General features: G+C 39.4%; 3 protein-coding genes and 1 long non-coding RNA gene across 7 annotated transcripts in view; 2 read left to right on the top strand and 2 right to left on the bottom strand.

Moving 5' to 3' along the window:
- casp10 (caspase 10, apoptosis-related cysteine peptidase) lies at positions 1 to 11407 on the top strand. Its single transcript, XM_077537167.1, has 11 exons — positions 1 to 142; positions 3421 to 3698; positions 4043 to 4145; positions 5675 to 5831; positions 5931 to 6001; positions 6124 to 6160; positions 6468 to 6566; positions 7999 to 8060; positions 8132 to 8252; positions 8968 to 9466; positions 9836 to 11407. The coding sequence occupies exons 1-11, from the start codon at positions 131 to 133 to the stop codon at positions 9993 to 9995; spliced, it is 1599 nt and encodes a 532-aa protein (XP_077393293.1). The 5' UTR covers positions 1 to 130; the 3' UTR covers positions 9996 to 11407.
- On the bottom strand, positions 6257 to 13874 carry LOC144030680 (uncharacterized). Its single transcript, XR_013287319.1, has 3 exons — positions 12697 to 13874; positions 8908 to 10018; positions 6257 to 7019 (listed from the first exon to the last, which is right to left on the bottom strand). It is a non-coding gene; the product is annotated as an uncharacterized LOC144030680 (long non-coding RNA).
- Positions 12325 to 23893, top strand: prkra (protein kinase, interferon-inducible double stranded RNA dependent activator). Of its 2 annotated transcripts, XM_077537170.1 has the most exons (9): positions 12325 to 12560; positions 13284 to 13462; positions 13539 to 13620; positions 14301 to 14379; positions 14558 to 14675; positions 14765 to 14859; positions 14953 to 15115; positions 15324 to 15503; positions 22543 to 23893. In XM_077537170.1, the coding sequence occupies exons 1-8, from the start codon at positions 12511 to 12513 to the stop codon at positions 15479 to 15481; spliced, it is 924 nt and encodes a 307-aa protein (XP_077393296.1). In that variant the 5' UTR covers positions 12325 to 12510; the 3' UTR covers positions 15482 to 15503; positions 22543 to 23893. The 2 variants fall into 2 exon arrangements, with proteins under 2 accessions (XP_077393296.1, XP_077393294.1); XM_077537168.1 differs by lacking the exon at positions 22543 to 23893 and having other exon boundaries at positions 15324 to 16532.
- The window catches only part of osbpl6 (oxysterol binding protein-like 6), a 26335-nt gene continuing 17170 nt past the window's right edge, over positions 17715 to 26879 (bottom strand). For all 3 annotated transcript variants that reach the window (XM_077537163.1, XM_077537162.1, XM_077537164.1), the window contains 11 exons: positions 26602 to 26733; positions 25680 to 25767; positions 23969 to 24222; positions 23697 to 23834; positions 22573 to 22636; positions 22382 to 22460; positions 21670 to 21814; positions 21462 to 21606; positions 20556 to 20682; positions 20350 to 20472; positions 17715 to 18905 (listed from right to left, as the gene is read on the bottom strand). In XM_077537163.1, the coding sequence (XP_077393289.1) occupies positions 18794 to 18905; positions 20350 to 20472; positions 20556 to 20682; positions 21462 to 21606; positions 21670 to 21814; positions 22382 to 22460; positions 22573 to 22636; positions 23697 to 23834; positions 23969 to 24222; positions 25680 to 25767; positions 26602 to 26733 (1407 nt within the window). In that variant the 3' untranslated portion in view covers positions 17715 to 18793. The remainder of the gene's footprint in view (positions 18906 to 20349; positions 20473 to 20555; positions 20683 to 21461; positions 21607 to 21669; positions 21815 to 22381; positions 22461 to 22572; positions 22637 to 23696; positions 23835 to 23968; positions 24223 to 25679; positions 25768 to 26601; positions 26734 to 26879) is intronic.

The raw sequence follows: 26879 nt of genomic DNA on the forward strand, positions 1-26879 counted from the left end.
TTCGCGAATGGGCTTCACAGAAAGTGCACGTCCAGTTGGCGAGGCGCCATTCATTCAGAAGAACATATAACTTCACGTGAAGTTATTTGCCGTTATGTGGGCGACAGTTTGAGCTGCTGAGATTGAAGTAATGTCCACAAAGGTAAGTTAGTCGTTCAAGACGAAGTCAATTCATAACGTTTGTTCGGATAGTTTGTAGGGGTGTAGACCCAAGAATGTTCGAGAAAAAAAAAATGGCCTGAGGGACCCACACTTGACTCGAATACTCGGTGGACATTTTCCGAATTTGTGGTTGGCAAACCCCTTTATCTACAAACTGATAATTAAGGGGGAAAAAAAACATACGTTTTTTTCTGTAGTTTTGCCATTTTTGAAGTAGACTAAACGTCGCATTTTTTGAGCCTACAGTTTGCCAGCTACTTCCCCAACTGTAGTTGCTTCCATGCTAATTTCATGAATTTATCAACTCCAAATGCTTCCGAACTGTTATGTTTCATCCACACGATGTATTTCAACAGGTAAAAAGTTTATTCAGGCGACGTAGTTTGTTTGTTTTTTCAACGGTTTTGGTTTCATTGATTTATTGAACATATAAACATAAACACAAGTATAAAATACAAGTTTAAGTAAAAATAAAAATTTAAAGGAAGAAAAACAATATTTCCTCAATAATATCGAAATTTACATGTTTAAAAGGAGTAGGAAGTAGTATAAGAAGTACAATGCATTTCAATCAAACTATGTTGGCCTTGTGCAGCAATAATAGCCATTACTTTTTGCTGTATTTTTGCCTTATTTGCTATATTACTACATTACTATACAGTACTTTACCAAAAGCAGGCATTCGGATTGTTTGCTGTTGAAAATTTTAATTTAATATCAAATTAAATTTGCTTTTTGTTATTGCTTTGCGTAGTGAGTAGGCTGTAGAATGTATTAGTTAGAAATAATTAACATGATTGTTATGCATTTTCTGTTTTAAACAAGCTTCCCGGAGCAACATTTTGAAACTAGGATAATGATTAAGACAGTTGAGGAATTTTCTAGAAAGAAAAAAAAAAGACAATTAAGGAAGTGTGAAACTCTGATTTTACTAAAAAGGTTACACCTTAAAATCTCAAACTCCATTAACTTTGCATTAAGAGTTTGGCCAGGAATTGTTTCATTTTCACTGCTTTTACACAGTTATAAGTTACTGTCTTAATAGTTGTTACGGGACAACAAAATGTTTATCACTGGAGTCATCTTTAACGGACCTGTCTGGTAAGACTGGTTTCATGTAAAATGAATTGCTCTTTGAAATTTTACACACATAAATAATTTAGCAGGTTAGAAGGTTACGTTTTTACCGCAAAGCATTAGTTAGGCTGGCACAAGACCCACAAGACATAACATGAGCCACCTTTGGCAAAATTGACATTTTTTTTTTCTGTTGCGTCTTTCTTTGTCAAGATTGAAAGTAGTAGCACCTATTTTTGACAAATTAGATAGGCTTTTGAGATTTAGCCATTTAAATTGATCAATCAACTTTGTGCTTTTTACTACATTGGGCACATTATTACCCCCACATATCCCCTATATTTTATTATATTTACTGTCTTTAAGCTATTAATGTATTTTTTTAACTTCATTGTCTTTATATATCTGCTTTTTGCTTTATGTGCTCTATAACTAAAGTTGAGTTGTCGAGTCAGCAGTTGGCGCGAACAGAAAACGGGTTAGAAATCCATTTCCTTCCTGGAAAAACGATGATGTAATTATCCCTTCACCGCTCAGACTCTCTTCAAGTTATGATGTGTGGTTGTAAATGCAAGAAAAGATCTGAACACACAACACTTTTTTTGCGCTAAAAGAGATATATTAAAGGTATAGGTAGGGCTGGACGATATGGCCAAAACATAGTCTCTATTCCCCCCAGTCATTCTAGATTACGATTTTAATCGATTTTAATTGAATAAACCCAACAGACATTTATTAAAAGACCCAAATAATTAACGAAAAAATCATCCGCAAAGGGTCATTGCATACAGTAGATGACAAAGGTTTTACAAATTACACACTTCATAGGTATTTGTATTTCATTATTTTCCACCACTGACTTTTTATGAAATTCATTCACCTTTGTACATTCAAGAAGACGACATGAAGGGGTTGAGGAAATCGGTGAGAAATAATCACGTTATACCATTTTACTCTGATTTGAAGATGTTGTTTGAACAGATTTTCTCAAGGCGATACCACACAAAAACATTGCCCAAATATGCATTTTTTTTCCCCCCTCAACACAAAAAATGAATTTCTCTGGATCTCTTCATCCGATTTTCAAACATTTTAGTGTTGTACTCAGTATAAAGTGTACATTTCAACCAGACTCAGCATTTTGACAATGCCATTTTTGGGAAATCTTATCACATTTCTGCTGTAAATAAAGTTGAGTTGAACTGTCTTGAGTCACCAGGAAAAGAGAACAGGAAACCGTTTAAAAATCAATTTCCTTCCTGGAAAACAAAATGACGAAATTCTCTTTTCACCTCCCAGATTCTCTTCAAATTATGTTTGGTTTTAAATTGAAGAAAAAAAAAACGGAATACAGAGCACTTTAGCGCTAAAAGAGATAGAGTATAGGCCACCAAACTTTTGGGACAAGCTCTGAGGCAGGCCACCACCTTGGAGTTGTTGCTATAGAGGTTTCTGCATGACCAACCGAGCCTGGTTTGGATGAGGAGCCACTTTCCTGATGGCATCTTGAGTGAATGGACGCTCACACTTTTCTAGTTAACATCGTTTAGTACCACATAGGCTACTGTGTAAATTGTTGCCCAACTCGGCATCCATTGCAATGTGGTCATCCTGGACGGGGGATTCCCATATTCTTTTCTATCTTTCTTTCTTTCTTTCTTTCTTTTTTTCTTAAATTTTTTCCCTCTCCCTCTTGTGGTTAGATCAATGGGATGTCAATATTTTCCAACTGTGGGTGTGTGAAGCCCTTTGCTTGGCTAACTCTTAAATGTCTATACCTTTAAAAGCCACGCTTTTTTTTTCCCCCGCCTGAAGGGGCGGCCATTTTGTCACTTGCTGTTGACTGAAAATGACATCACCGTTACTCAGTGTGCTGATAATGATCAATCACGACTCACCTGATTTCTGAAGCTGAGCCATGACTAGTCGTTACCTGAATCCCGAGCAACTGTAATGTCATTTTCAGTCGACCGCAAGTGGCAAAATGGCCGCCCCCTGAAATGGATGAAGAGACACAAGGAGGTAGGAGCAAGGTGACCTTATTTGTCTTCACACTTGAGCAGAGTTCATCTGATACTACAGCAGATTACATACATTTTACTTTACGAAGAGTTAAGAAATATTTTTTGCAACAAGAAAGAATCATATCTGAGTACAACAACACTGTGTGTTTTACTTCAGGATATGGATTTCCAGACGCTGCTTTTTAGGGCAGGAAATGCCTTGACAAAAGATGAGGTCAGAGCTTTGGTGTTCCTTTGCACTGAACTGTTGCAAGGTTCACGCTCAGCCTCGGTGAACACGGCCAAAGATCTTTTCTCCATCCTGGGCAAGCAGGACCACCTCACAGCTGAAAGACCTCAGCTGCTCACCGAGTTGCTCGTTACTATCGAACGAAAGAGTCTCATCCGACACTTGGACCTCCAAATGCCGACCACGGACCTCATCCCTTCTTACAGGTTGGCTATATTTACACACATACAACACATTAGTTGGAGCGCGGTAGAAGAGTGAGTAGCATATCTGCCTCCCGGTTCAGAGGTTGTGGGATCAAATCCATGCTCCAGTCTTCCTGTGTGCAGTTAGCATGTTCTCCTCTTGTCATCATTTCATTTTGATGTTGTCAAAAGTACACTTAGCGTAAATGTTGTCCTTTAATTGTGGACCAGTTACCCGCAGGCATGTTTATTTGTACACACTTTCATTTCATTTTGATGTTGTCAAAAGTACACTTAGCGTAAATGTTGTCCTTTAATTGTGGACCAGTTACCCGCAGGCATGTTTATTTGTACACACTTTTCAGGAAACTGTTGTACAACCTTGCGATGGACCTTACCGTTAAAGACTTGGATGATGTGAAATTCCTGCTGGAAACAAAGATTCCATCAGCAAAACTGGACAACTGTGTGAGTGGGATTTCATCATTTTAGCATATCCGGAAAATACTTTCACTTCTACAAACACATGTACAACACCACTACCATGAGTGCCACACAAACAAACAGCCACAAAAGTGAAAGCAATACCATGAATAACTAATGGTAAAATAATTGTCTATCTTGATCACGGTAGGTCCATCCATCCATTTTTGTAGCGCTTGTTGTCATTATAGTTACGGCTGAGCTGACTTTGGGCAAGAGAGAAGAACGGTACAGCCTGGACTGGTCACAGGGAATAGACAAAACAACCGTTCCGACTCACATTCACACCATGACTGTTGAGTATTAAAAAATAATAGCGTATGTAAAAAAAAAATTGTGTAATATAGTTGTACAAAGTAAATTTGCTGTTAGCCTTTCGTAGTTTAGGGCATGCATTTCTTTAGTCTGCGGTTCTTTAGTCCTTCTCCTATGTCTCCAAGTGGACCTCGGAAAAAAAAAAAAATATATATAAATATATATATTATTATTATTAAATATTCCACCAAACGTCAAAGTCCAAATTTTTAAGTTGTCAGAAAAAGATAAAACGTTTTTTTAAAATGTCCAAAAAGGAAGAGAAAAAGCAAAAATTTAACATGAAATGTCCAAATTGCCCCAAAAACTGTCAGTGATTTTAATTTAAAAAAAAAAAAAAAAAAGGCAGAAAAAAAATGTTCAAAATCGGAAATGTCTAAAAACAAAAGGAAGGTAGAAAATTACCATAAAATATTTTTGGAATCGCCAAAAAAAAAAAAAAAAGTCAGAACATGTATTAAAAAAAAAAAAAGGCAGAAATTAGCTATAAAATGTCCAAAACCAAAATAAGAAATCCCGAAAATTACCATGAAATGTACACCAAATTTCCAAAAACAAAAGTCGGAAAATGTATTTTTAAAAAAGAAGAAACCATATAAAAATGAACTATAATATGTCCAAAGACAAAAAAAGAAATCCCCCAAATTACCATAACATTTCCACAAAAATGCCAAGAAATTGGTGGCAAGAAAAGACGTTGAAAAATAGCCATAACATTTCCAAAAAAAATAAGAAGAGGCAGAAAATGACCATAATACATAATACTATTTTAGGATATACTGTAATATGGTCATTTTGTCAGAAATTTAACATAAAGGTGGAAAAAAAAAAAGTGAAAAATTACAAATAAAAAATAAAAACAAATCCAAAAGCTAATGATGAAAGGTAGAAGAAAATGTATTTGGATGCTGCACATTTTTGTGTTGTGGCGCATCTCTAATTAGCTGTTGGGTCCTCAGTACGTTCGACTAACATTAACACAAAGTGTTTCCTTAATTACGATCTTCAAATATTTTGCGCCTCCAACCTCATTTTTGGTTCTTTATTTGGCCTAAAATGGCTATTTTGATAAGAAAGGTTGCTGACCCCTGACCTAGCGAGTAGGTCGTGTCGTACAGCAGCAGCACACTTGCAAGTTTCATCATTTTGTATTTACGTCTTTGACTACCAAAATCAAATTGCGAATGTGCTTGGTTTAGCAATCAATTCTGGATGTCTTCGTGGAAATGGAGCACATGGACCTTCTCAGCAACACCAACTTGACCTTATTGGAAGAAATCATTTCGAAAGTGCTCCCGGTGTGGAGCCAAAAGATTGTCAAGTTTAAGGAAGATTGGAGTAAGACAGAATCAGCAGGTAGACCACTGGCAGCCAATGGGAAATGGGAATGCGCTTGCTTGGATGACATAACACACTATTATCTTATTTTTTATTTATTTATTTAAATTACAATAGCTTGTCACCTCTCTGTACCTGAGGAGATGCCACCTCCGGAATCCAAGTCCTATTATGTTGAACCAAATCAAGTAAGGTCTTTAACATTGCTGTGAGCCCATCTTATTATTATTTCTATGACTTGATCATGTCATTTTGAGGCCACCTAATAGTTCACACGACTTGCAATTTGATTTGTGATGTCTATGAGCAGGTCAACCCGTCCTCTGAGCCTCAGATTCCTCGCTCGGGTGAGCAGTCTTGTAATATAATACTCGCATATCTGCATGTTTTGCCATTTTAACCCTTTATTTGACAAAATATCAAATATGTGTCATGTGCTTTCATTGGCTGAGGGAAGAACATGTCAAGGTTGTCATGACAATTGCATCAAAGTGTGACATATTTTTCATGCTGTTTTTCTTTGTGGCTCCCATGTTGTCCTGAAACACTTGAATTGCATGTTTTGGTTCAGGTGTATAACGCTTGAGTCACAATCATAAATGCATTACAGGGAATGATTCTAACCTTGGAACTTTTTTTGCATTACGTCCATAGAGGTTGCGAGTGAGGACCGGGTTCCAGATGACCATGAGGACCTGTCATGTCGACTGAGAGGATTGACCACTCAAGAAAGTAGCTGTGTCGATGCACGAGGTAACTATAAACATCTATTGTGGTCAGCTATTGAATTGATGTTTTGATCAGAATACTATACAGTGGAACCTTCCAACATTGAGCCCTGTGATTATAAAACGCGCTCAAATTTGAAATGCTCATTTAAGTAGTCTGTATGAGTGTTTCACCAGTGCCCACATACACATACAGTGCAAACATACTAGTGAAGTACTAGTATGTTTGAAAGCGTGTGTTGAAAAATGGACAGTTACAAGACGATGACAATACGACGTGGGAACAAGACGACAATACAACGTGGGACCGGACGACGTGGGACCAGATGACAACTTATTTCAACAGGAGAAGTGACAAGGAGATGTCCGGGATTCAGCGCATCAAAGGCCGGGTCCAGCAGTGGTGGTTCGACTACATCATCATCATCATCTGCACGTTGGAAGGAATGAGCGGAAAGAGCTTCTTTGATCACCCAGGCTGAAAAGTTAAAGGAAAAACAAGCTCTGTTTATGGAAGAATTGAAGTTAAAGGCAAGGAAGGAGCAACTTGAAATAGAAACTCAAATTGCAGCTTCTAATGAAAAGCGAAAGGTACTGGAGGAGTGTGAGTATGAAGCAGGGGTCGACAGCGCGAGCATTTCAATCGCAAATGCGAGCAACTTTCAAGTGCGTTCTGGTGAGAAAAAAAAATACCGCTCGCGGCGCGAGTGCATTAATGCTCCCTTCGCACTACATTTAAAACGTACATTTGAAAGTCGCCGAGTGAAACATGACCCACTGCAATGTGATACAGACAAGCAAATGAAAGAACGAACGATTCGCCTCTACAGCGTGGTCCCATTTGCATGTGGGCCAAAATAATAATAATATAAAATTCAGTAGTATGAGATTGTTTCACTAATCTTAAAGTAGCACTAAGGAACTTTTTAACCTTTATAAAATATTTTCACATCTCTTCTGATGAAATATCGACCTAAAACTAGTTGAATGGTACCTTTGCCATGGCCTGAGGGGGTCTGTATCATTTTTACTGGCACTAAGCGACTTTGAGAAGGATGGTAGGAACATTGCCACACAAAAAACTATAAATGTGCTGACTGCTTTATGGCATACGTCACTTCCCCCTTTGCCCATTTGTTATAAAGACAGAAGTCAATTTGTGAGTTCAAAAACAACGCTATACACTTGTTCTCATGCGAAATTATCTCTTCCTTCAGGCATAACATTACCGCCATATTTTCCATATGGCGCCGCCATAATCAACATGAACTTGTGAGGTTAGCAACCAACGAGGATAGGTTTAAAAAAAAAAAAAAAAAAAGCAATTGCAACATTACTGTCGATTGTATTTCCCAAATCTTACAGCCCTACATTAGATGCACAATTTGGTGGTTCCACTGTATTAAATTAATTTAAAAAAATCTCACGAAGCGTCCATCTTTTAATCTGCCCCACAGTGATAAGAGATCCTGAGCAAACCTCTTTTAGCACAGAATTGTCAACAAACACAAGTGACGAGGTGCGTGGTTGTGCACAAATGTTTTCACATCATTTCATTTGATTATACAGTAGTTGTATTCGTGCGTGTAGGTTGTGGGAACCTATTCCATGAATTCAGCAAAGCGTGGAATCTGCCTAATAGTTAACAACTTTGACTTCAAGGAAGAGAAATCGTCCCTTGGGCCACGGGACGGGACCATGCTTGATGAAGGTAGGCTGCCTAAACACTCCTTTAGTGTGACTTTACATCATTTTTTTTGCTTCATAATTCATTTGTTCGCCTCATTTGTTGGGAACCTGATGATATTATAACACTGCAAGTAACAATCTTATGTTTTCCATAAAGAAGCTAACATCTGTCTGTACCATAAATTAAACTATTTTGATCTTACTACTTACTACTAGTACCATAATCATGACTACGTTTGATACTATTTTCATCCTACTAAAGAGGGCAATGCAGGAACATGAATAAATAGATGAATAATTCCCAAAATACAGCATTACAATGACTAAAAGATGACTGTGTCTTTGAAGAAAAGTAATTTAAATATATATTTTTTAACTGTTCATTCTTATTCCCAACAGTACTAAAACACCAGTTGGTCAAGTCAAGTTTATTTATATAGCCCTTAATCACACAAAAGTCTCAAAGGGTTTCACATGCCCACAGTTGACAACCAACGACAACCCCTGATCAAACCACAAAAGGGCAGGGGGAAAAAAATAAGTCATTGTCCCGTGACAATTTGGTGTATGCTGGTATAGTATTTAGTATTGTTGACGTTCTGGAGACGACTTGAACAGTAAATATTCTATATAAATTAATGAAGTAGGCCTACCTACTTACCAACCAATCAACTTACCATTATATTTATTATTATTTTTATAAGTCGAACATCTTATTGCTGGCTCTGTGTCTCCAGGTTGTCTGAAGAAGGTGTTTGAATGGCTCGGCTTTGAGGTCCAAATCCAGCGTGACTGCGACAGGGAAAAGATTCTCTTATTAATACGGGAGCTCAGCAACATCGACCACAGCCAAATGGACTGCTTGGTGTGCTGCGTGCTCAGCCACGGGTTTGAGGGTGGCGTGTACGGCGTGGACGGCAGCACCGTCAAACTCACGGAGATCATGATACCACTCAACGGATTGGGGTGCCACTCTTTAGTGGGGAAACCCAAATTGTTTTTCATCCAGGCATGCCAGGGTCCTGCCAAACAGACCGCCGTTTCCTTGCGGTGTGACGGCCCAACAGACACCAACTTGATCCACGATCCCGCAACACTAAAAATATCCATCCCGTGTGACGCGGACTTTCTTCTGGCTGTGGCATCCATCCCATCGTCTGTTTCTTACAGAGATAAGAAGTGTGGCACTTGGTTTATTCAAGCTTTGTGCCAAAACCTGATCAAAATGGTACCCAGGTACGTTAGGCCATGAAAACTATGCTTTTTACACTTCACTGCACTATATGTTCTTATGGGGTATATGGCACGGAAGAGGCAGGACTGTTTTTGCACATCAGTTTGCTTCCGGTTCGGTTTGCGACGTGTGGGCTGCGTCAAAAATACTTGTGCTTCCGACTTTGTGCGTTCGCAACCCGGACAGGAAACAAACTGATGTGCAAAATCACGTCACGCCTCTTCCGTAGCATATACCCCATTGAGATGCACCTTTAGATATATAATGTGTAGCAACAGCCACTTTGAATATGCAGTTAAAGATACACTCTGAAAAATGGTTAGAAGCCATTCCTTAATCCATCTGAATTATGCATTTGTTTTGGAATCAAGGAATTGTCACCTGGTGGATATCCTGACCAAAGTGAATGATGATGTGAGCCAGATGACTGACCGGTTGGGCATCAAGAAGCAGATGTCTCATTATGACTCCCGTCTCAGGAAGAATGTCATCTTTCCCGTTCTTGAAGATCCTTCTCCTGAACTTCCTTGACCATCCAGCACCTACGGACACTCCTATGAAGGACATTTTAATTCCGTAAATCAGTGTTGTTGACACTTTTTACACCCATTGCCATGCTCAAAAAGACCATTTAGAGCAAAAACTCTTATCAAATATCAGGGATGGTTGATTCCAAATAACCTATACCAGTTGTACGTTTGATACATAATGTTTCTATTAAACCAAAAGTACAGTAGATAACATTAAAGAAAGACCTTTTGTTTATTTCTAAGAAAAGGCAGAAGAGTCACTCTGCAATACAGAATTTAAGTTTTAAAAAAAAAAAGCAAAATGAATAATAGATTTAACAGTTAAGCGTGATACTGTGAGGCTGGAAAATTACCAACTCAACTTCATTTATAAAGCACTTTAAAACAACCATTGCTGCATACAATGAGCTGTGCAATGTGCATGGATTAAAAATGAGTCATGCATCCATTGAGCCATCCATTTTCTTAACCGCTTACTGCTCACAAGGGTCACGGGGGTGCTGGAGCCTATTCCTACTGGCTTCGGGTATTAGGCAGGGAACACCCAGAACAACAACTATCCACACACACAAGCACACCTAGGGACAATTCAGAGCACCCAATTAACCTGCCTTGCATGTCTTTGGAATGTGGAAGGAGACCGGAGTACCCGGAGAAGATCCACGCAGAACATGCAAACTCCAACCAGGAAGGCCGAAGCCTGGACTCGATCTTGCGTCCTCAGCACTGTAAGGCGGATGCGTTAACCAGTGCCGCCCATCAGTCAAGCAGTAAAGACAACATAAAATAAATACATACAGGGTGTTCCAAAATGTTTGACCCAATTTCGTAGGCCAATAATTTTGACAATTTTCGTTGGAATTACCTCAAATTTTCACAGCTTGTGTAGAAACGTTTCAAGTTTTTGTGTGTAACATCAAGCCTACACAAAACACAGGAAAGGAAGTTCTGAACATCCTAAAAAGCACTTGGGCTGTAAATCCAAAATATAACCTGCGACTTGGTGTTGAACATTTATGAAAATCTGTCATAGAACCAACAAATATTCGTACTTTTCTTTGTAAATTTAACTAATAAAACTTATGACCTTCAATATAAAGTGTATTTAGTTTCATTAAGATCCATCAAGTAGTTTCTGAGATATGGGCAGTTAGAATGGGGTCAACCATTTTGGAACACCCTGTATAACCATCCAAAGGAAAAATGCTATTAATATTGCAGAATAAGTACATACAAGCAAAAAAAGTAGGCAACAGGTGCATTCTACATGAAAAAAGACCTTGCTAATGCACTGAACTACACACAAATACTATGTGACTGCAACTAAGTCGATTTTTAGCTTTCGACTTTGCCTTTGTATTTGTTTTTCGTGTATGAAACAATGGACGTTAATAAACGATGCTAATGACTGTATTTGGTGTGCAGTTTTTTATTTTATTTTTTTTTATGTGTTATCGTTATCAAAACTGTTGTATATATATATATATATATATATATATATATATATATATATATATATATATATATATATATATATATATATATATATTAGGGGTGTTAAAAAAATCGATTTGGCAATATATCGTGATACTACAGCACGCAATTCTTGAATCGATTCAATAGGCAGCCGAATCGATTTTTTAACATCCATTTTTAATGGAAAAATATTCAACAAAACGTCTAACTTTCACACCTTAAGCATGGAAGAATGTTATATTAATGGAACATTTAGCCTTAATATTTTATTTCAATGCTGTTCAAACATGAAAAATGTTGTTAAACCTGTTTGTTACATACAGTGGCTCACAGTTATAAGATAATAATACATTTTCATACAAATCTTACAGTGTACATGTACTGTATAATGTAACTGAATGGTATTTTCTAAATTTGAGTAAAAATATCGCAGCAATCGACTCGTAAATTCGTATCGGGATTAATCGGTATTGAATCGAATCGTGACCTATGAATCGTGATACGGATCGAATCGTCAGGTACTAGGCAATTCACACCCCTAATATATATATATATATATATATATATATATATATATATATATATATATATATATATATATATATATATATATATAGTTCAAATTCCATTTTGCTTCTTATTTTTTACTACTATTTTTTTTATTACGTTTCAGTGTGTACTTTTACTTTTTACATGCGTGAAAATATAATCACTAATCAGTACATTAGTACTTTTACCATAAGTATTTGAGGCAATTGAGGACGTAAATGCTGTTTCCTACTTACGTAAGTTGACAACAGGGGGCGCTAACCATCTGCATCACTGCGTACATACAGTGACGTCACGTACCATGGCCTCACTAACCCGGATGTTGTTATCACATTGCAGCGGTTATCAGCCAGTGCGAAAAAATGAAGGCTTTTTAAACATCCCGACTCCGGGTTTCCTTTTGATTCTTTTTACATGTCCAGCTATGTCTTTATAGGTATAGTTATTCACCAAATAATCAACTAATAAGTTAAGACGACAAACGCGAAAACATGTCGCAGGAAATGTACGAGGCTGTCGTCACGTCTACGTCTGACTCGAGGTTTGTCCCGTCCCCCCAACACACACGATACACATTTAAGTGGTCAATATATTGACACTGATTTGTTGCGATACGTTGTTGAGATATGGGGAAAAGTTTACGTCAAATGACAAGTAGTGGTAACGTTCATACTTACCAAGTTCTTAAGGGCCAATTCGTGGGTTCGCTTCCCGGTCTAGGAGACCATGTAAGTTTGTGTGAGTGAATGGGGGAAATAGAAAAAAAAAAAGGTATGAGGGTCTCCTCTATTTACGATGACATTTCTGGTTACGAACCACGTTTTGCTCGCCCGCTTTCCACCGTTACTCCCACCCCCCAAATTACATTGAGTTACATTTATGGCCTATAAATGTTTTTTATATAAATATTGATCGTAATTATGACTTTGCTTGCAATGTGTGTTACCACTGTTAATGTTACGTCACGTACTGATTACGTACACAATATATTGGCTTTTAAAAAATAAATAAGAGTAATTAGTAGACGTCAAAAAACGTGTAAAATGTGACGTCATAGCGCAAATTTGATTTAAGCATTACTTTATTTATGAGATGAACGTTAAAATGTGGATTCAACATGTAAATGAAACGTTACTATTAAAATAACATTTGCATTTAATGTTCACGTTTAAAAAATAACAACCAAAAAATAGGCTGCATAAGAAAAAATAAAATTCCAGGTGCCAGTGATGATATTCCATCTCTTCTGCGTGACCTCACACAGCCCAAATACAGATGCAGTCCCAAGGGCCAACGCCGCCGGCAAGACCCCAATCCAGATGCTGCACGAGTACGGCGCCAAACATGGCAAAATCCCCGTCTACGTGCTGGAGAGAGCTGAAGGCGAGGCCCACCAGCCGAGCTTCGTGTTCAGTGTGACCGTAGGAGATGTCTGCTGCAAAGGTATTTGGTGTGCTTGGTTTATTTCAAACACGCGCCTTTTATATTTGACAGCGACGTCGTCGGTTGTGTCTTCCAGGTGAAGGTCCCAGTAAAAAAGCAGCGAAACACGTGGCTGCTGAGGATGCGCTACGCATCTTACAGGTGGACGCGGCTGCTGTGTGAGTACTGATTTATTATACTTTGAAACTCAATGTGTAGTTTAGAACTACAGGGAGTCCTCAAGTTACGTCAGAGTTTCGTTCGTACGCTACAAATGTAACCCGAATTTCGACTTGAGTCAAATTTCCCCATTAATGTCAATATTTATATCAAAATAATTTGCATAAAAAAATCTAAAATACATTAAACAAAATTAAAACAGAAATAAATAAACTAGATGCTGTCTGACTAAAGCCCAAATCTTTGCCGATGTTTGTCGGTGTCTCTCCTTTATGTGATCTTTTTATGATGTTTAGGTTCATTTCCATGGTAATTACTTTTCTTTTGACTGGACAAACATTGTTAGCTTTCTTCTTCTTTGGAGCTGTGATGTGGAAAAAAAGAGGGCGAAAAAACCAAAGATACTCCCAAGTGCACAAGAGCTAGCACTAGCTAAGGGCTAAATAGCTGACGAGGGGAAAACACTGCGGGCTATATGGTGGATGAGGAGCCAAAATGGCGGACGGGGCCAAAATGGCGGACCAGGCGTAACCGTTGTAAAGTCGAAATGCCTTGGGTTGAGTGCACCTTAACTCAAGGACTCCCTGTATTTGAAAATGAAAAGAAAAAAACAGGAATAGTGGCTGTAGAATAGTATAATATAGAATATAGTAAAAGTATAATGGCGAGTCACTTGCAGGAGCCTCCCCGTGAAGCCCGAGAGTAACGGTGTCGCAGCAGAATCAAATGGCCACCCGAACTCAGTGGGCACACTGCAGGTAATGAACTCAATTCTATACCTTACCTGCACTTCACTCTTTGAAACTGCGGGTGTCGTCATAACTTTTCAAAATAGCGATAGCAACTATTGATGCTAACTAGCATGATGCTAACTAGCATGTCAATGGTGTTGTATCGTTTGTTAGCACTAAGCTAAGCTAACTTTCCTCCTGGTAGGAGCTGTCCTTGCAGAGGGGCTGGCGTCTTCCCGAGTACACGGCGCTAATGGAGACCGGCCCGCCTCACAGGCGAGAATTCACCATCACCTGCACGATGGAGTCCCTGTCAGAGACGGGTAGGAACGCGTCGATTAACGTGAAATCGCAACCAGGTGGCCGCACGTCTTCATCGTAGTTCATCGTTGCTCGTCTTTTGACCGAGCAGCTTCCGCAGGATCCAAAAAGGCGGCAAAGAAGGCGGCTGCCGAGAAGATGGTGGCCAAGCTTCAGAGTCTCTCAGGCTCTGCGGAAATCACATGGGTGTGTCACGCACGTGCCTAACTTTACGCCAAATTTAGCTACTCATGACTTGTTTTTTTTGTTGTTGTTTTTTGTCCCTTGACTGTCTCACAGACGCCTAAACCGAGGGTGCAATTCGAGAATCTCAAGAACTCGTCGGCTGAGAAGATCTCCTTCCTGAGGAGGAACCCGCTGAGCATCCCCAACACGGACTACATTCAGCTGATGGCCGAGCTGTCCAAGGAGCAAAACTTTGACGTCGCCTATTTGGACATCGGTATGTTTGGCAATGTTAAACTTCAGAGATAAAGCCTTCCATACAACCAATATGTTTTGCATATTTTCTTGATAAGAGGATTTCTTTTGCACCATCATTTCACTGAGGTAGAAACGCAAAAGGTACAAACCTGCTAGTTTCCATGGCAACAGCGCTGCCTGTTTCCACTGTAAGAGGTGTTCTGAGGACCTGTGGCTGTGCTTTGCAGACGAGTTGACGGCTAACGGGCAGTACCAGTGCCTGGTGGAGCTGTCCACCTCCCCCGTCACCGTGTGCCACGGCACGGGCATCTCCCGCAGCAACGCGCACAACACTGCCGCGCACAGCGCCCTCCAGTACGTCAAGATCATGGCCGCCGCTAAGTAAAACCCACAAACTGCACTGGGAGGTACATTTTAAAATGTGACGATGGACATTATCTATGTTAATGATTTATTTTATGTGCACATTTGTGGCCGAAAACAAACTAGATGAATTCAGTGGAACCTCGATTTAATTAACTTGGTGTAAGTTACATTAAAGTTCCATTTATCATGGCCTAAAAACAATGCAATGCAGTACAAAATTATTGTAAATAGACATGAAATAGTTTAAAAGTTTATCAAAATGTACCTTGCTAGTGTTTTTTTTTCTTCTTTCTGTTAAATAATGGCATGCAGCTGGTCACTCATAAGTCACATTACTTTTTTTTTTTTTTCCATGTTTCATGTCTGTTACGATTGGATGCCATTGAAAAGGACTCGATAAGCATAACATAACTTAGCATGTTTGAGAGACTTGTAACATACGACACACTCCTTTTGAGATGCATGCCAATGGCGATGCTAAGCTAATGTCCTTGCTTTCCATGACTCCCATTCTCGGACTGTTGCCCCTACCAACATGGCCGCCACATATGTCCATGTCCATGTCCATTGCCTTTGATGGGAAAGGTCACCCCAGCCAACATCGCTGCAACTAAGGTTGTGCAATTAATCGAAATTCAATTACAATTTTAATTATTACACTCCACAATTACAAAATCAGCATAATTATGCATTTACCCCCGTTTTCAATTTTGAAATAACTTAATAATTTTTTGTTTCACCCAAAAGGAACTTTCAGTTGCCAAAATAATCATGATATTTTTTTCCATAATTGAGCAGCCCTAGCTGCAGCATTGGCTCTCGTCTTTACTACATATCTGTGATATGTAATAGGTACAACTAAAAAATGTGAGTACCAGTGGTTAAATCAAGGTTCCACTGCACAGTATTTGTCAAAGATTCAAATACGTTTATAAGACTTGTGTATGTTGAACTTGACAAAATCAATCTTCAAAGCATACCCGTCTCCACTGCAACCATGTGTATCATGTCAGAAAATAAAACTACTCAATGGGGGGAAAAAAAGGGACTTTTCCATCAAGTCAACAATATGAGATTGTTTTGTTATGATTTCACACACTCACACAAAGAAGACCCAATTGGGGGAATAAACCGCACACTGAAGATCCGGTTTTATTAGTCCAAGCACGATGTAGCAGCAGTGTACAGTGTTGAATGGAAAGATATGTACTTTAGTTTCAATTGCACTTTTTTTTAAAAAAGAAGGTACCATCAAGAAACCGAGCGGCCGCGGTCCGACCCACGACGACAACCAGAACCTTTCTGTAAGGCATCTGCAACAATCATTGGCAGGCTACACATGCAGGTGGAAGAATAGATGGAGGGCTGTTTTTTTTTTCTCTCTTTTTTTTTTTTTTTTTTTTTAAGGAGCATCTGTCCGTTGTATTTTCCCTCTCCAACGCACACACCACTGCAGGGAGTCCACACTTATGTAGGACGAACACTTTTGTTGTATGACTGATTTTTTTTTTTTTTTTTTTTTTTTTTTTAACTCCGATTTGTTGTCAGCCAGTCCAGGGTGTACCCCACCTCTCGCCCCAAAGTAGGCTGGAATAGGCTCCAGCTCACCCGTGACCCTAAAAAGGATGAACGCTACGCTACAGAGAAATGGATAGATGCATGGACCCGTTTTCAGGTGTCCGGATGTGCTGTATTTACAGTTACTTCAGGTGGCATGTTGGTATGGTAGCATAGCGAAGAGCTTCGTTTATAGCGTGTATGTAAATCTGTTGGCTTTATAATCACAGCGGTGTAAATGGGTGTGAAATTATGGTGGAACTTATTACCAGCAGTGTGTCATTCTTAAATGCGGTAAGGCACAGCAAGTGAAACTGAATACTAGTGGGAGATATGATAAGCAAAAGTGTAGTTTTACTCTGGATTTGTTTTGTCTGTCAGCAATAGTGTTAAAAACAACTGTCCAATAATAGAGCAGTTGTAGTTGTATCAGTTTCAGTTGCTCATTTCTATTCAGCTTGGAAATAAAAGTTGAGCGGTATTTTCCTTGAATGGGCAGCAGATGGCGCTGCTGCCTCAGAGTTGACTGAGTAGCTGCCTGAACATGACGTACTGTACACATATTGACCTTTTTAAAGTATTTTGTTTTAATTAATGAATTAGATTGTGAGCCAGAGCCCCTTTCAGCATGTTTCAATATGTTTGTAGGTGTGCTGAGAAGTGGTTAGTCATACAAAACTTTTTTTTTTTTGGGGGGCGAAATGAAACGGCTTGTTTTCAGTTAGAAAAACATGTATACCGTTTTGGTGTTTGGCTTAGCTCCATGGACATCCCGCTTCAGAGTGGGTTTAGAACAGAGGTGGGCAAAATTTTCAACTTTTTTTTTTTTTTTTTTTTTTTTAAACATCACTTAAAAATAAATACATACATAAATCCAGAACTGGTTTTCAACGGCCATACTTGTTTTGTTTCGTTTTTGTAATGTAAAATATTTTATTTTAGTAATAAAATAATTCATCCTCATTTTCCAACTGTATTATTTGTAAATAATTAAGTTATAATTTAACCAACTATTCATTATAAATAGTTATAAATTAACCTAATTTAAAACATTTTTACTTTAAAAAAAAAAAGTTAACTACAGCTAATATTACAGGAGTCTTCCTAATGCTGAAATGTTTAGCAGGCCACAATTTGCCCACCCCTGATTTAGAGGGTCTCCCTGCAATGTAGAAAAGTAAGCTCATTACAATATATGGACTGGAGTGCCTTCCACGCAGATGGTTAGAATGACACGGTAGGGCAGGGAGTGTGCGTGGGGCTACAAGCTGAGAGTAACGACACATTGAACCAGTTGACCAGTGTCTGTCTTTTGATTTTCAGCTGAACATGTTATCGGATGTGTGCGCTCGGCTGTGTGGTTTGACGAGTTGTTCCCCATCACAAACTGTATTAAAAGGCAAAAAATAAATAAAATCTGCCGAGATATTTTATAAAAATATCTATTTTTCTACAACATTAACGATGTATTAAATATGGCCGGATGCCAGTGAAAGCACTCTAAGCATGCATGTGGTCGTAGCTAAGTATGGACGTCCGCGTTTAAGGCCGACTCGGGAGTCGTTAGAGTAGCTGAGAAACGATCTACGGCGCCACTTCGCAAGCACAATGAAGGTGACCCTCCTCGAGAGGTTTCCTCCAATGGGGGCGGGGCCGCAGAACCCCGGCAGGGCTCACTAACGTCCAAGTGCGTCTTTTTGAGTGTTTCTCCTCACATCTTGCATGTGCGGTCCGACGCCGAATGTGAAGAGCGGCGCGAGGGGCCGTCCGTGCGCTACCACAAGCTCACGGTGGGTTCCATGTTGATGAAGCCGGGGTTTTTGCGCAGCTCCCAGTACAAGTTGTTGGAGACCCATCGTTCCCGGTGATTAGCGTCAACCACTTTCCTGCAACAGAAAGACTGCAGTTGAGTACCGGTGTCGGTTCCAGATGTGATCGGGTTGCCAGATCGTATCAGGGTCGCCCTATCGATGACGTCGCGCTATAGGATTGGCTGGAAATCATCCCGTTGATGTTGAAACATTAGAAAGAAAATATTAAAGATGTCATTTAAATAATAAAATGTATGGACTGGAAATTGTATAAACGTAAATAAATCGAAGAATATAAAAGCAGGATACTTGAAGATTGAATAACTAATAAAATAGATCCAATAAAAAAAAAAAATACAAATCACAAAAAAATATTGCATTATTCATATATTAACGCAGATTAAACGCAGATGATCCTTCAGCTTGACAGCGGATGGTTACGTGGTAGCACATGTGTTTGAGCAATAAACATAACTACATGCATTAAAGTAAATCATTTAATAAATGTTTGCATGTGACATTTATAATATTTATTCATGTCAAACTATCGGGAAATTTTTTTTTCTCCCCATTTTAAATTATGCAAGTAATTAAACTGATTAGAAAAAGAGGAGGATGACCGTGTGCAGTGGATAAAAAAAATGTTGAAGACGTTTTCATAACATTAAATGTCGAAAAATTAAAACACAACAGGCACTCTTTAAATTTGTTGAGAAAAAAAATGATAAAAAAGCCTTTTTGATTAAATGCAAAAAGTGAAACAATTATTTAAAAGCTATACGTTCAAATTAATTTACTGAATGTTAATGTGTTCCTATTATCATTAAGACTGTTTTGTGATGTATTGTGATTTGTGAACGGCTAAAAAAATGAAACCAAACCAAAGTGAACACATCTGTCTCATGCATTTTGTTTAATCAAGTCGCCCCTGCTGTACTGACGTCATCAACAGGCGCGAAGGCCACCGATACGATCTGGCAGCCCGATCACATCTGGGACCCACACCGGGAAATTCAATCTACGGTGAGCAAAGAATTTGAGCGAAGGACAGAGAAGTGGATTTGCTAAATAAAAAGAGGGAAGCAAGTAAGTGGGAATTAATTTCAGCATGATGATTCAATGTGCATTTGGTTTAAAAAAGGTGAAAATTTAAAAATTCTTGAACAGTAAACACAATTTTGATGAGTCAAAGAGAAGCTAAGAATAGTTGAGAATGTGCCAATAAGCTGCATCTTTGTTGAAACCGCAAGGTGGAAAAGTGATGGCTTTTAGTCTGAATTTTGTTTCTTGTTTTGTTGTGGACTTCTTTCTTCCTTGTATTGCCAAGGGCAGTCAATTCCACTTTGCCATTAACTCCCACGTCATTGTAACGCACATGCTCGAGTCTTGAATACACCACAATCGGAAAAGGACTAAATTGTTGTGCAAATGAACGTCACGATGAATGGGAATGAACAGGTGAGGTGTGGTAAGCCATGTGTGCTACCCTGAAAGAGTCTACCGGTAGTTATTGTCTTACTTGAAGAAGCAGGGCTCCTGTCTGACATTATTTTCTTCATTCCACTTCCTCCTGGTCCTCTGCAGGTCTTCGATTCGCTGCTTCTCAGAGGCGGCCAGCTCCAAGTTTCCCTCTTCTAGATGCCTGTTGTGAGGCAGAGCGTAGTGCACGTTTGCTAAATCCGCAACCCGCTATGTGGAATTTGTGTTTGTCGGCGGTCGTGTGACCTTTGATCGGGTCTGAACCGAGCGTCCGTTCGCGGCAGGACGTCTTTCAGCTCGGGACAAAGCTCGTTGAGTTCAGTGGCAAACCTGGTAAAGCCGTAATATAGCTCATAGTCTGTTGGCATGGAACCTAGCGAGAAAAAAGATCAACATCAGATTGACAGTGGGATTGCGACGGAGCCCTGCCACGACTTGTACTGTACTTTCTTATAGACAAGATGGTGGCAAAAAAATTTGTTCATGCTAACAAAATGGCACCAAAGTAGTACGGTACTTTCATTCAGGGCTCGACCGATATGCATTTTTTTTAGGCCGATGTGATACTGATTTTTGGCAGAAAAAAAAATACTAAAATTCTTTGCTTTGAATCCTTGAAATATCAACTTTAAATATTAACTTGTAAGGACAATGACAAAATAAAACAATAAGGAAGTGAAATAAGAATAGAATAAACTAAAATAATAGCAACTGAACAAAACAGAACAAATACTGACTGTTCCTGTGCGATTGGCCTTTTTGGGGGCAGTGTGGTGGCGTGCACCCTTGTTGTACACACTTAAAAGTGAGTACAGAAGAAATTTGTTTTACAGTTAACTCCAACTGGGGTGTCATTAAACAGCTTAAAGAACGCTTCGGGGAAAACAGAATAACCAGAATAACATGCTACACACTTGCTAGTTGCTAATGCTATGCAAGCAAAATGATGCATTCAAGGTACTTTCATAGCGTTGTAAACTTCGGTTGTCCATTAGGCCCAATGTTTTGGTGATAATCGGGCGATTATAACCAGTGGCCGATCAGGCCCTACTTTTACCGCTTTGGCCTGAGCACACAATGTGTGCGGCGGGTTTTCTGTATCCCCGTTGTCAACATCTGAAGTCAACAATGTCAAACAATCCAGCTGCCTACCTGGCCTCCAGATACATTTGGCAGAAGGTGGGACGCCACAATAAAGCCCCTCGTGCCATTTTCCAAAAAGCCGGTGGATCACTTTCCCTTCTTGGTCCATCACAAATCCTTGGATCTCGTTTACGTTAGAACTCCAGTAGTTCCCCTAAAAGAAGAACGGTGCACGATCACCACATGCAGTCCGCGCGTGTCCGAGCCGCAATCAAACCTTGACGAAGGTGAGTTTGCAGAGGCAGGCGCTGCTTTTTGTGTTCCGGATGGTGATCTCGCCATAGTGCTCGATCCACCGCCGGCCACTGAGGATGTTGTGGACACACGTGGTGACTTTATTCCATTCGTAGTGATCGCCAAACCTGAACACACGCGGGGAACATGTCAAAAACAAACATCTGCAGGTGGAAAGGAAGCAAAAGGGAAGGCTGATGATTTTTTTTTTTTTTTTTTTAAAGGTCAATTTGCAGAGCAAGCAGTAAGAAGACCAGATTTAAGAATTGGGGTGTCATTCGTAAACATAAGGCCTTCATTTTGAAGACAATGATCATTGGAAGGAAGGTTTTTTTCTTAGCTGCGTTTCAGTCACACATGCGGGTTCACTTTGTTGCAGCAAGAATGCATGAAAATGAAAGTCGTTTGATCAAGTTATGTATTCACTTCAAATGCTCCACATTTTCAGTGTTCATGCATTAATTATATTCAGAGGTAAAAATTGTTGCGCCACAAGGGTTTTATTACTCCCACAACAGTGCGCTAGATATTTGCAGTTGTTTGAAGCTGCTAAGACTTGAATTCAAATCCACCAGGAGCGACTTGCCACAACATATGATTGTTGTGTCTGTTTTCAAGTGAAATTTGATTGACTCACTTTGGAATTCCCCCCAAATTTTCTGCTCAAATAGTGAGAATGTCATTATGGAGGTTACCTGGGAATCATGAGACTCACTGTCCCGACTGGCAAAATCTCCATTGATTTTCCCCAGAATTTGTTTTTCCATCTCACATCTGTGGGAAGAATAGTTGCTGTTAAAACTATTAACAACAAACAACTATTATATACATAACTTCTATTATTTCATCCATCCAGAATCTCCCACTAATCAGAGGTGCAGCCTACCTTGCCAGAAGGTGAAGTTCTTGGACTCGCAGTGGCAGGCAGAGATGGGAGGATGGTGGCTCACCTACAGAGAAGTTATGCAATTACAGACTAATTTGTCATATATCACGGGCGGTGTGCAAATTGATGAGGTTTTGTGAAATCGCTTACAAAATCGATCCATTTGACAATGTTATTGGAATTTTGGCAAATCTTATTTGTCACTTGCCTGAGACGCGTTTACTTAAATAGTCACGTTTCACATAAAATTTTAAAGGGATACTTGATTCATTGAGCCATTTTCAGTAGTAAAATGTAACGTTTTGTCTAGAATAAATTTGATAATTTCATTATTTTTTCATGTGACAATCAATACCTTTAAAAAATATTTTTTTTTACACTTAACAACCAATCATGGCTTACCTGTTTTCTGGGTTTGGTCAGCAAACTGAGGGTTAGGTGATGTCATCTTCAAATTTGTTTTTAAAGGCATTAATTAATTTGTCCATGAAAAATAGTGAAGTTACCAAATTCATCCTGGACAAGTTATTAACTTTTTACCGCTAAAAATGGCTCATTAAGTCAAGTATCCCTTAAGTATGTCACCTGATGTCAAATTTGGAACACCTTGCATAAAAATAGATTGAAAACACTCATATCATCGCTCCCCATTTAAATAAATGGAAATGCCATTAAGCCTTTCCAACTTCCCACTCAAAATTTGGAAAGTGTTTTGTAATATTGTACTTTGTGTAAAAAAATCACAATTAATTCATTGTGGCATTATGTGCAATGTAGCCACAAGGGGGCAGTATAACAATTATGCAGTCACAAAACAGAGTTTCACAGCTGCTGTTAGTGAATCAGTAATCTGCAGTAACTGGTGACTCAGCGTTTGTGTTTAAATATCTGTTGTATGAGACATTGCAACATCATCACGTAGATGCTATTTGTTAGCTTGTCTATGATCTTTTCTATTATGTGCGAGCATTATGCTGCTGGAATTTAAGGCAAAGTTGTGTGGTTGATTGAAATAGTCACAATACTATATTGTCTTTGATGTTTAGATTCACAGTAAACTTTAATTGGGAGAAAATGGAAGGGTAGTTTTTAATGTTCTAAACGCCGTGTGAGCACGACAGTACCTGTTCCGAGAAAAAACAAAATCCCTTGTCTTCTCGTATACATTCGTACGTCTCTCCGAGGAGCGGGTTGAATGGCTTGCTTCCTGCTCGGTAGTATGTGGATGAGTAGCCTGAGACAGCGAAGGCAGCAACCAGAACCTGGCACAAGGAAAACAACACCACCGCTAACATGAACCTGAAGGGACCGCCATTTTTTATAAATCAACTTTTTGTTGGCTCTTTATAATGATACTTTGAAAATGTATTTTTGGGGTGCTATTTGAGAGGCGTACCATGCGTTCGAAGGGATCCTCCGTCTCAGCAGCCTTGTCCAGCAGCTCGCTGTACTCCAGCTCTTCGCACATGCGCTGCAGCGTGTTGAGAGGCTCGTTGAGCTCCACGGGCATGGACACTTTGGACAGGTCCTTGCCGATGTTGTTTCGCAGGATGTTCCACAGGTTGATGTTGCCGGTGTCGGGACTGGGCGCCGGCAGGCAGATGCGCCGCCCGTTTCGGAAGGCGCAGCCAGCAAAGTCTCCGTTGGCCACTGAGAAGACAAAACAGGCCATATGGTATATATATTTTTTTATTATGTGGTACTTAATCGATAGGATGATCTAAGATGTTATTTTCCCTATTCAATCAGTGATGAGCGGCCAGACAAACTGTTCATGCTCACATCCACGCCGTCACGGAGTGGAAACTGAAAGAATGCTGCCTACACGGAAGTCAGATAAGAACCACTACACTGTCAATAACACGGTAAAATAAGTTTAACATTTCAGTTATTTTGAGTTTTTGGAAACAATTCTTTACTGTAGAAACTAGAAACTATCAGGAACTGAAGTGTTTACTTTTTACATTTCCTTTTAGCTTGATCTTTGGAGCGCTCTGAACTTTTTAGTGGAATCCTAAAACAAAGAGGTGTATTGTCAAGAATAATTAATAAAAAATAAGACAATAATTAATAAAAAAAAAAAAAAAGACACATATAAAACATTTAAACAACGTTAGGAGTTGGAATTTGTATTTTCAAAATTTTGACAGTAATGTTTTTCCCCTAATGAAAATGACTATCAGCTCCAAATATCGGTTATCAGCCACTCTGACTACTAATAATCTGTATCGACTCTAAAAAAACAAAACAATCGGTCTCTCTCTAATGAGTATGCAGCATCGAAAGCTGTTTTTTCAACCAAAGTTCAATCTGGATTTGATCCAGACTGCATTTACATTTAACATGGAAAATGTAATTTGTTCAGATGCAGAAGTTAATCTCGGTAAATTCTGGTTAGAGTTTAAAGCTAGCAAAAATTTACCATCTCTAGGAACAAGAATATTAGTTGAGTAATAATAATATAGTGGACGTGAGCGCTTCGTGGGGAATAAAGACTGGCCCACGAATGGTGAAAATCCATGTACGTGTAATTGACGGCCATTGAAATACACCCCTCAATATTTTTTAAGTTAGGAATTGGCCTTCTGGAAAGTCTTTTCCTGTGTTTAATGAATCCTAACCCTTTTTTAATTGAGCTACTTAAATTACATTATTATCATTATTATGCACCTGTGAGTGTGAAACTTTCACATCATATAAAGATGAAAGTTTTGCTGAAGCCGCAGATTTTTCACCTGGCTCATACTAATCAGCAGGCGGAGTGTTGTTGAGTTTACTTTAAAGACTACCTCTCTCTACTTGACCTTGAAATCAAAGCTAGATCGAGTTTTGTTTCCTAGATTAGACTACTGAGGAGTTCCCTTTGATGAGAGGCCCTATAACTAAAGATGTGTGGGATGTGACAGAGATGAAAGGGGGCGATCCCACCCCTCCCCACACAGCCTAAGAAAAGATCTTGGCACGGAGCAGCCTAGTAAAGTCAGTGGCTTTAATCAACCACAATGATAAATGCGCCCGAGGATCCCCCATTTGCACTGTCATTTCTGACCCAAAACCGGAAAGTGCTTAATCCAAGTTAGTTCCGGTTCAGAACGATTTGGACCTACTTTGTCTGGAGACGTTATCGGTCACGCTGGCGTTGTCCTCGGAGATGTTATCGCTCACATCGCTGACGTATGACTCATCGTCTGAGCCCTGTTGGGAGAACAGGTACGGGGGGAAAGATTTGGAATAGTCAGACCCAAACTGTAGGCAGGTTTGGCTGCATTTTGCTGCAGTTTCCTCCCCGTGGGGAAGAAGCTGCAGCACAGCATCTGCAGCTTGCACACGGAGAGACACTGCAGCACATTTTTCATGCAAGCACATCTGTATTAGCCCGTGTGGCAGTCTCCTGATGCTATTATAGTTTTGGAATTTTCATTTGAGTTAGTTTTTATTTTGTTTTGAATTTTGTTTTAAATTTAGTTAGTTGTAATTAGTTTTCAGTGTGGTTCTTTTAGTTTTTGTTAGTTTGAGTATTAGTTTAAAAAAAGTGTATTACTTGTGCACAATATTTAAAAAACGTCACACCCGTGATGTTTTTTAAATATTGTGCAAAAATATTGTATAAAAAAATGTATAGTTTTAGTAAACTAAAATAACCTTGGTCTGAACTGGCCTGCCTTCATGCTACGGTGTGACAAATGTCCTCTGGGAGTGATCCTTCACATGGCTCAATGCATGCCTCTCTTTAATAGCCCCTCAGAGGCTACAGCGAGTTAGCAGGCACAAACGACGTTTTCAAGTGGCCAAAGTGTTCTTTTAAACACAGCCGGAAGCTTTGTTCTAATTAAATATAACGAAATAAAAGCCCAAATTGAAGCCAAATGAGGTATGAGGCATCTGCCCCAATTAACAAGAGCCCCTCTAAGTGCCTGACTACGATTGCGTTTCCACTAAATCGGCTGTTTTAACCTCGCAGGCTGCTCTCATTAGTTGCTAACTAACCCGGGGCCCGATAATGACGGCCCTCGCAAGGACTCAAATTACCTCATTCTCTGACGAGCTGGCTGATAGCAGCACTTCCTGGGCGTCGAAGAACTCGGAGACGGACTCCGACATGGAGAGTCGGCTCTCGTTAGAGGCCTGCTGAGTCAGCGGGATCCCCATCTGCTCCACAACCTGCCGTCCACACGTATGACAACCGCATGACATTGAAGCTCCTTTTTATGGCAAGCTTCCATCCGTTTCTAATTAGTCATTTTCTCATAACGTTTACGTCAGCATCCGCATTGAATAACGATCCCTTCAAACATAACTGAGCCTCT

Source organism: Festucalex cinctus, chromosome 11 (assembly GCF_051991245.1).
Source record: "Festucalex cinctus isolate MCC-2025b chromosome 11, RoL_Fcin_1.0, whole genome shotgun sequence".
NCBI classification, from domain to species: Eukaryota; Metazoa; Chordata; class Actinopteri; order Syngnathiformes; family Syngnathidae; genus Festucalex; species Festucalex cinctus.

Coding starts and splice junctions, on each gene's coding strand:
- prkra (XM_077537170.1), top strand. CDS start 12,511: ATGTCGCAGGAAATGTACGAGGCTGTCGTCACGTCTACGTCTGACTCG. Junction 14,380..14,557: donor ACTCAGTGGGCACACTGCAG/GTAATGAACTCA, acceptor TCCTCCTGGTAG/GAGCTGTCCTTGCAGAGGGG. Junction 14,860..14,952: donor GCTCTGCGGAAATCACATGG/GTGTGTCACGCA, acceptor ACTGTCTCACAG/ACGCCTAAACCGAGGGTGCA.
- casp10 (XM_077537167.1), top strand. Junction 4,146..5,674: donor CAGCAAAACTGGACAACTGT/GTGAGTGGGATT, acceptor TGCTTGGTTTAG/CAATCAATTCTGGATGTCTT. Junction 6,002..6,123: donor ATTATGTTGAACCAAATCAA/GTAAGGTCTTTA, acceptor GTCTATGAGCAG/GTCAACCCGTCCTCTGAGCC.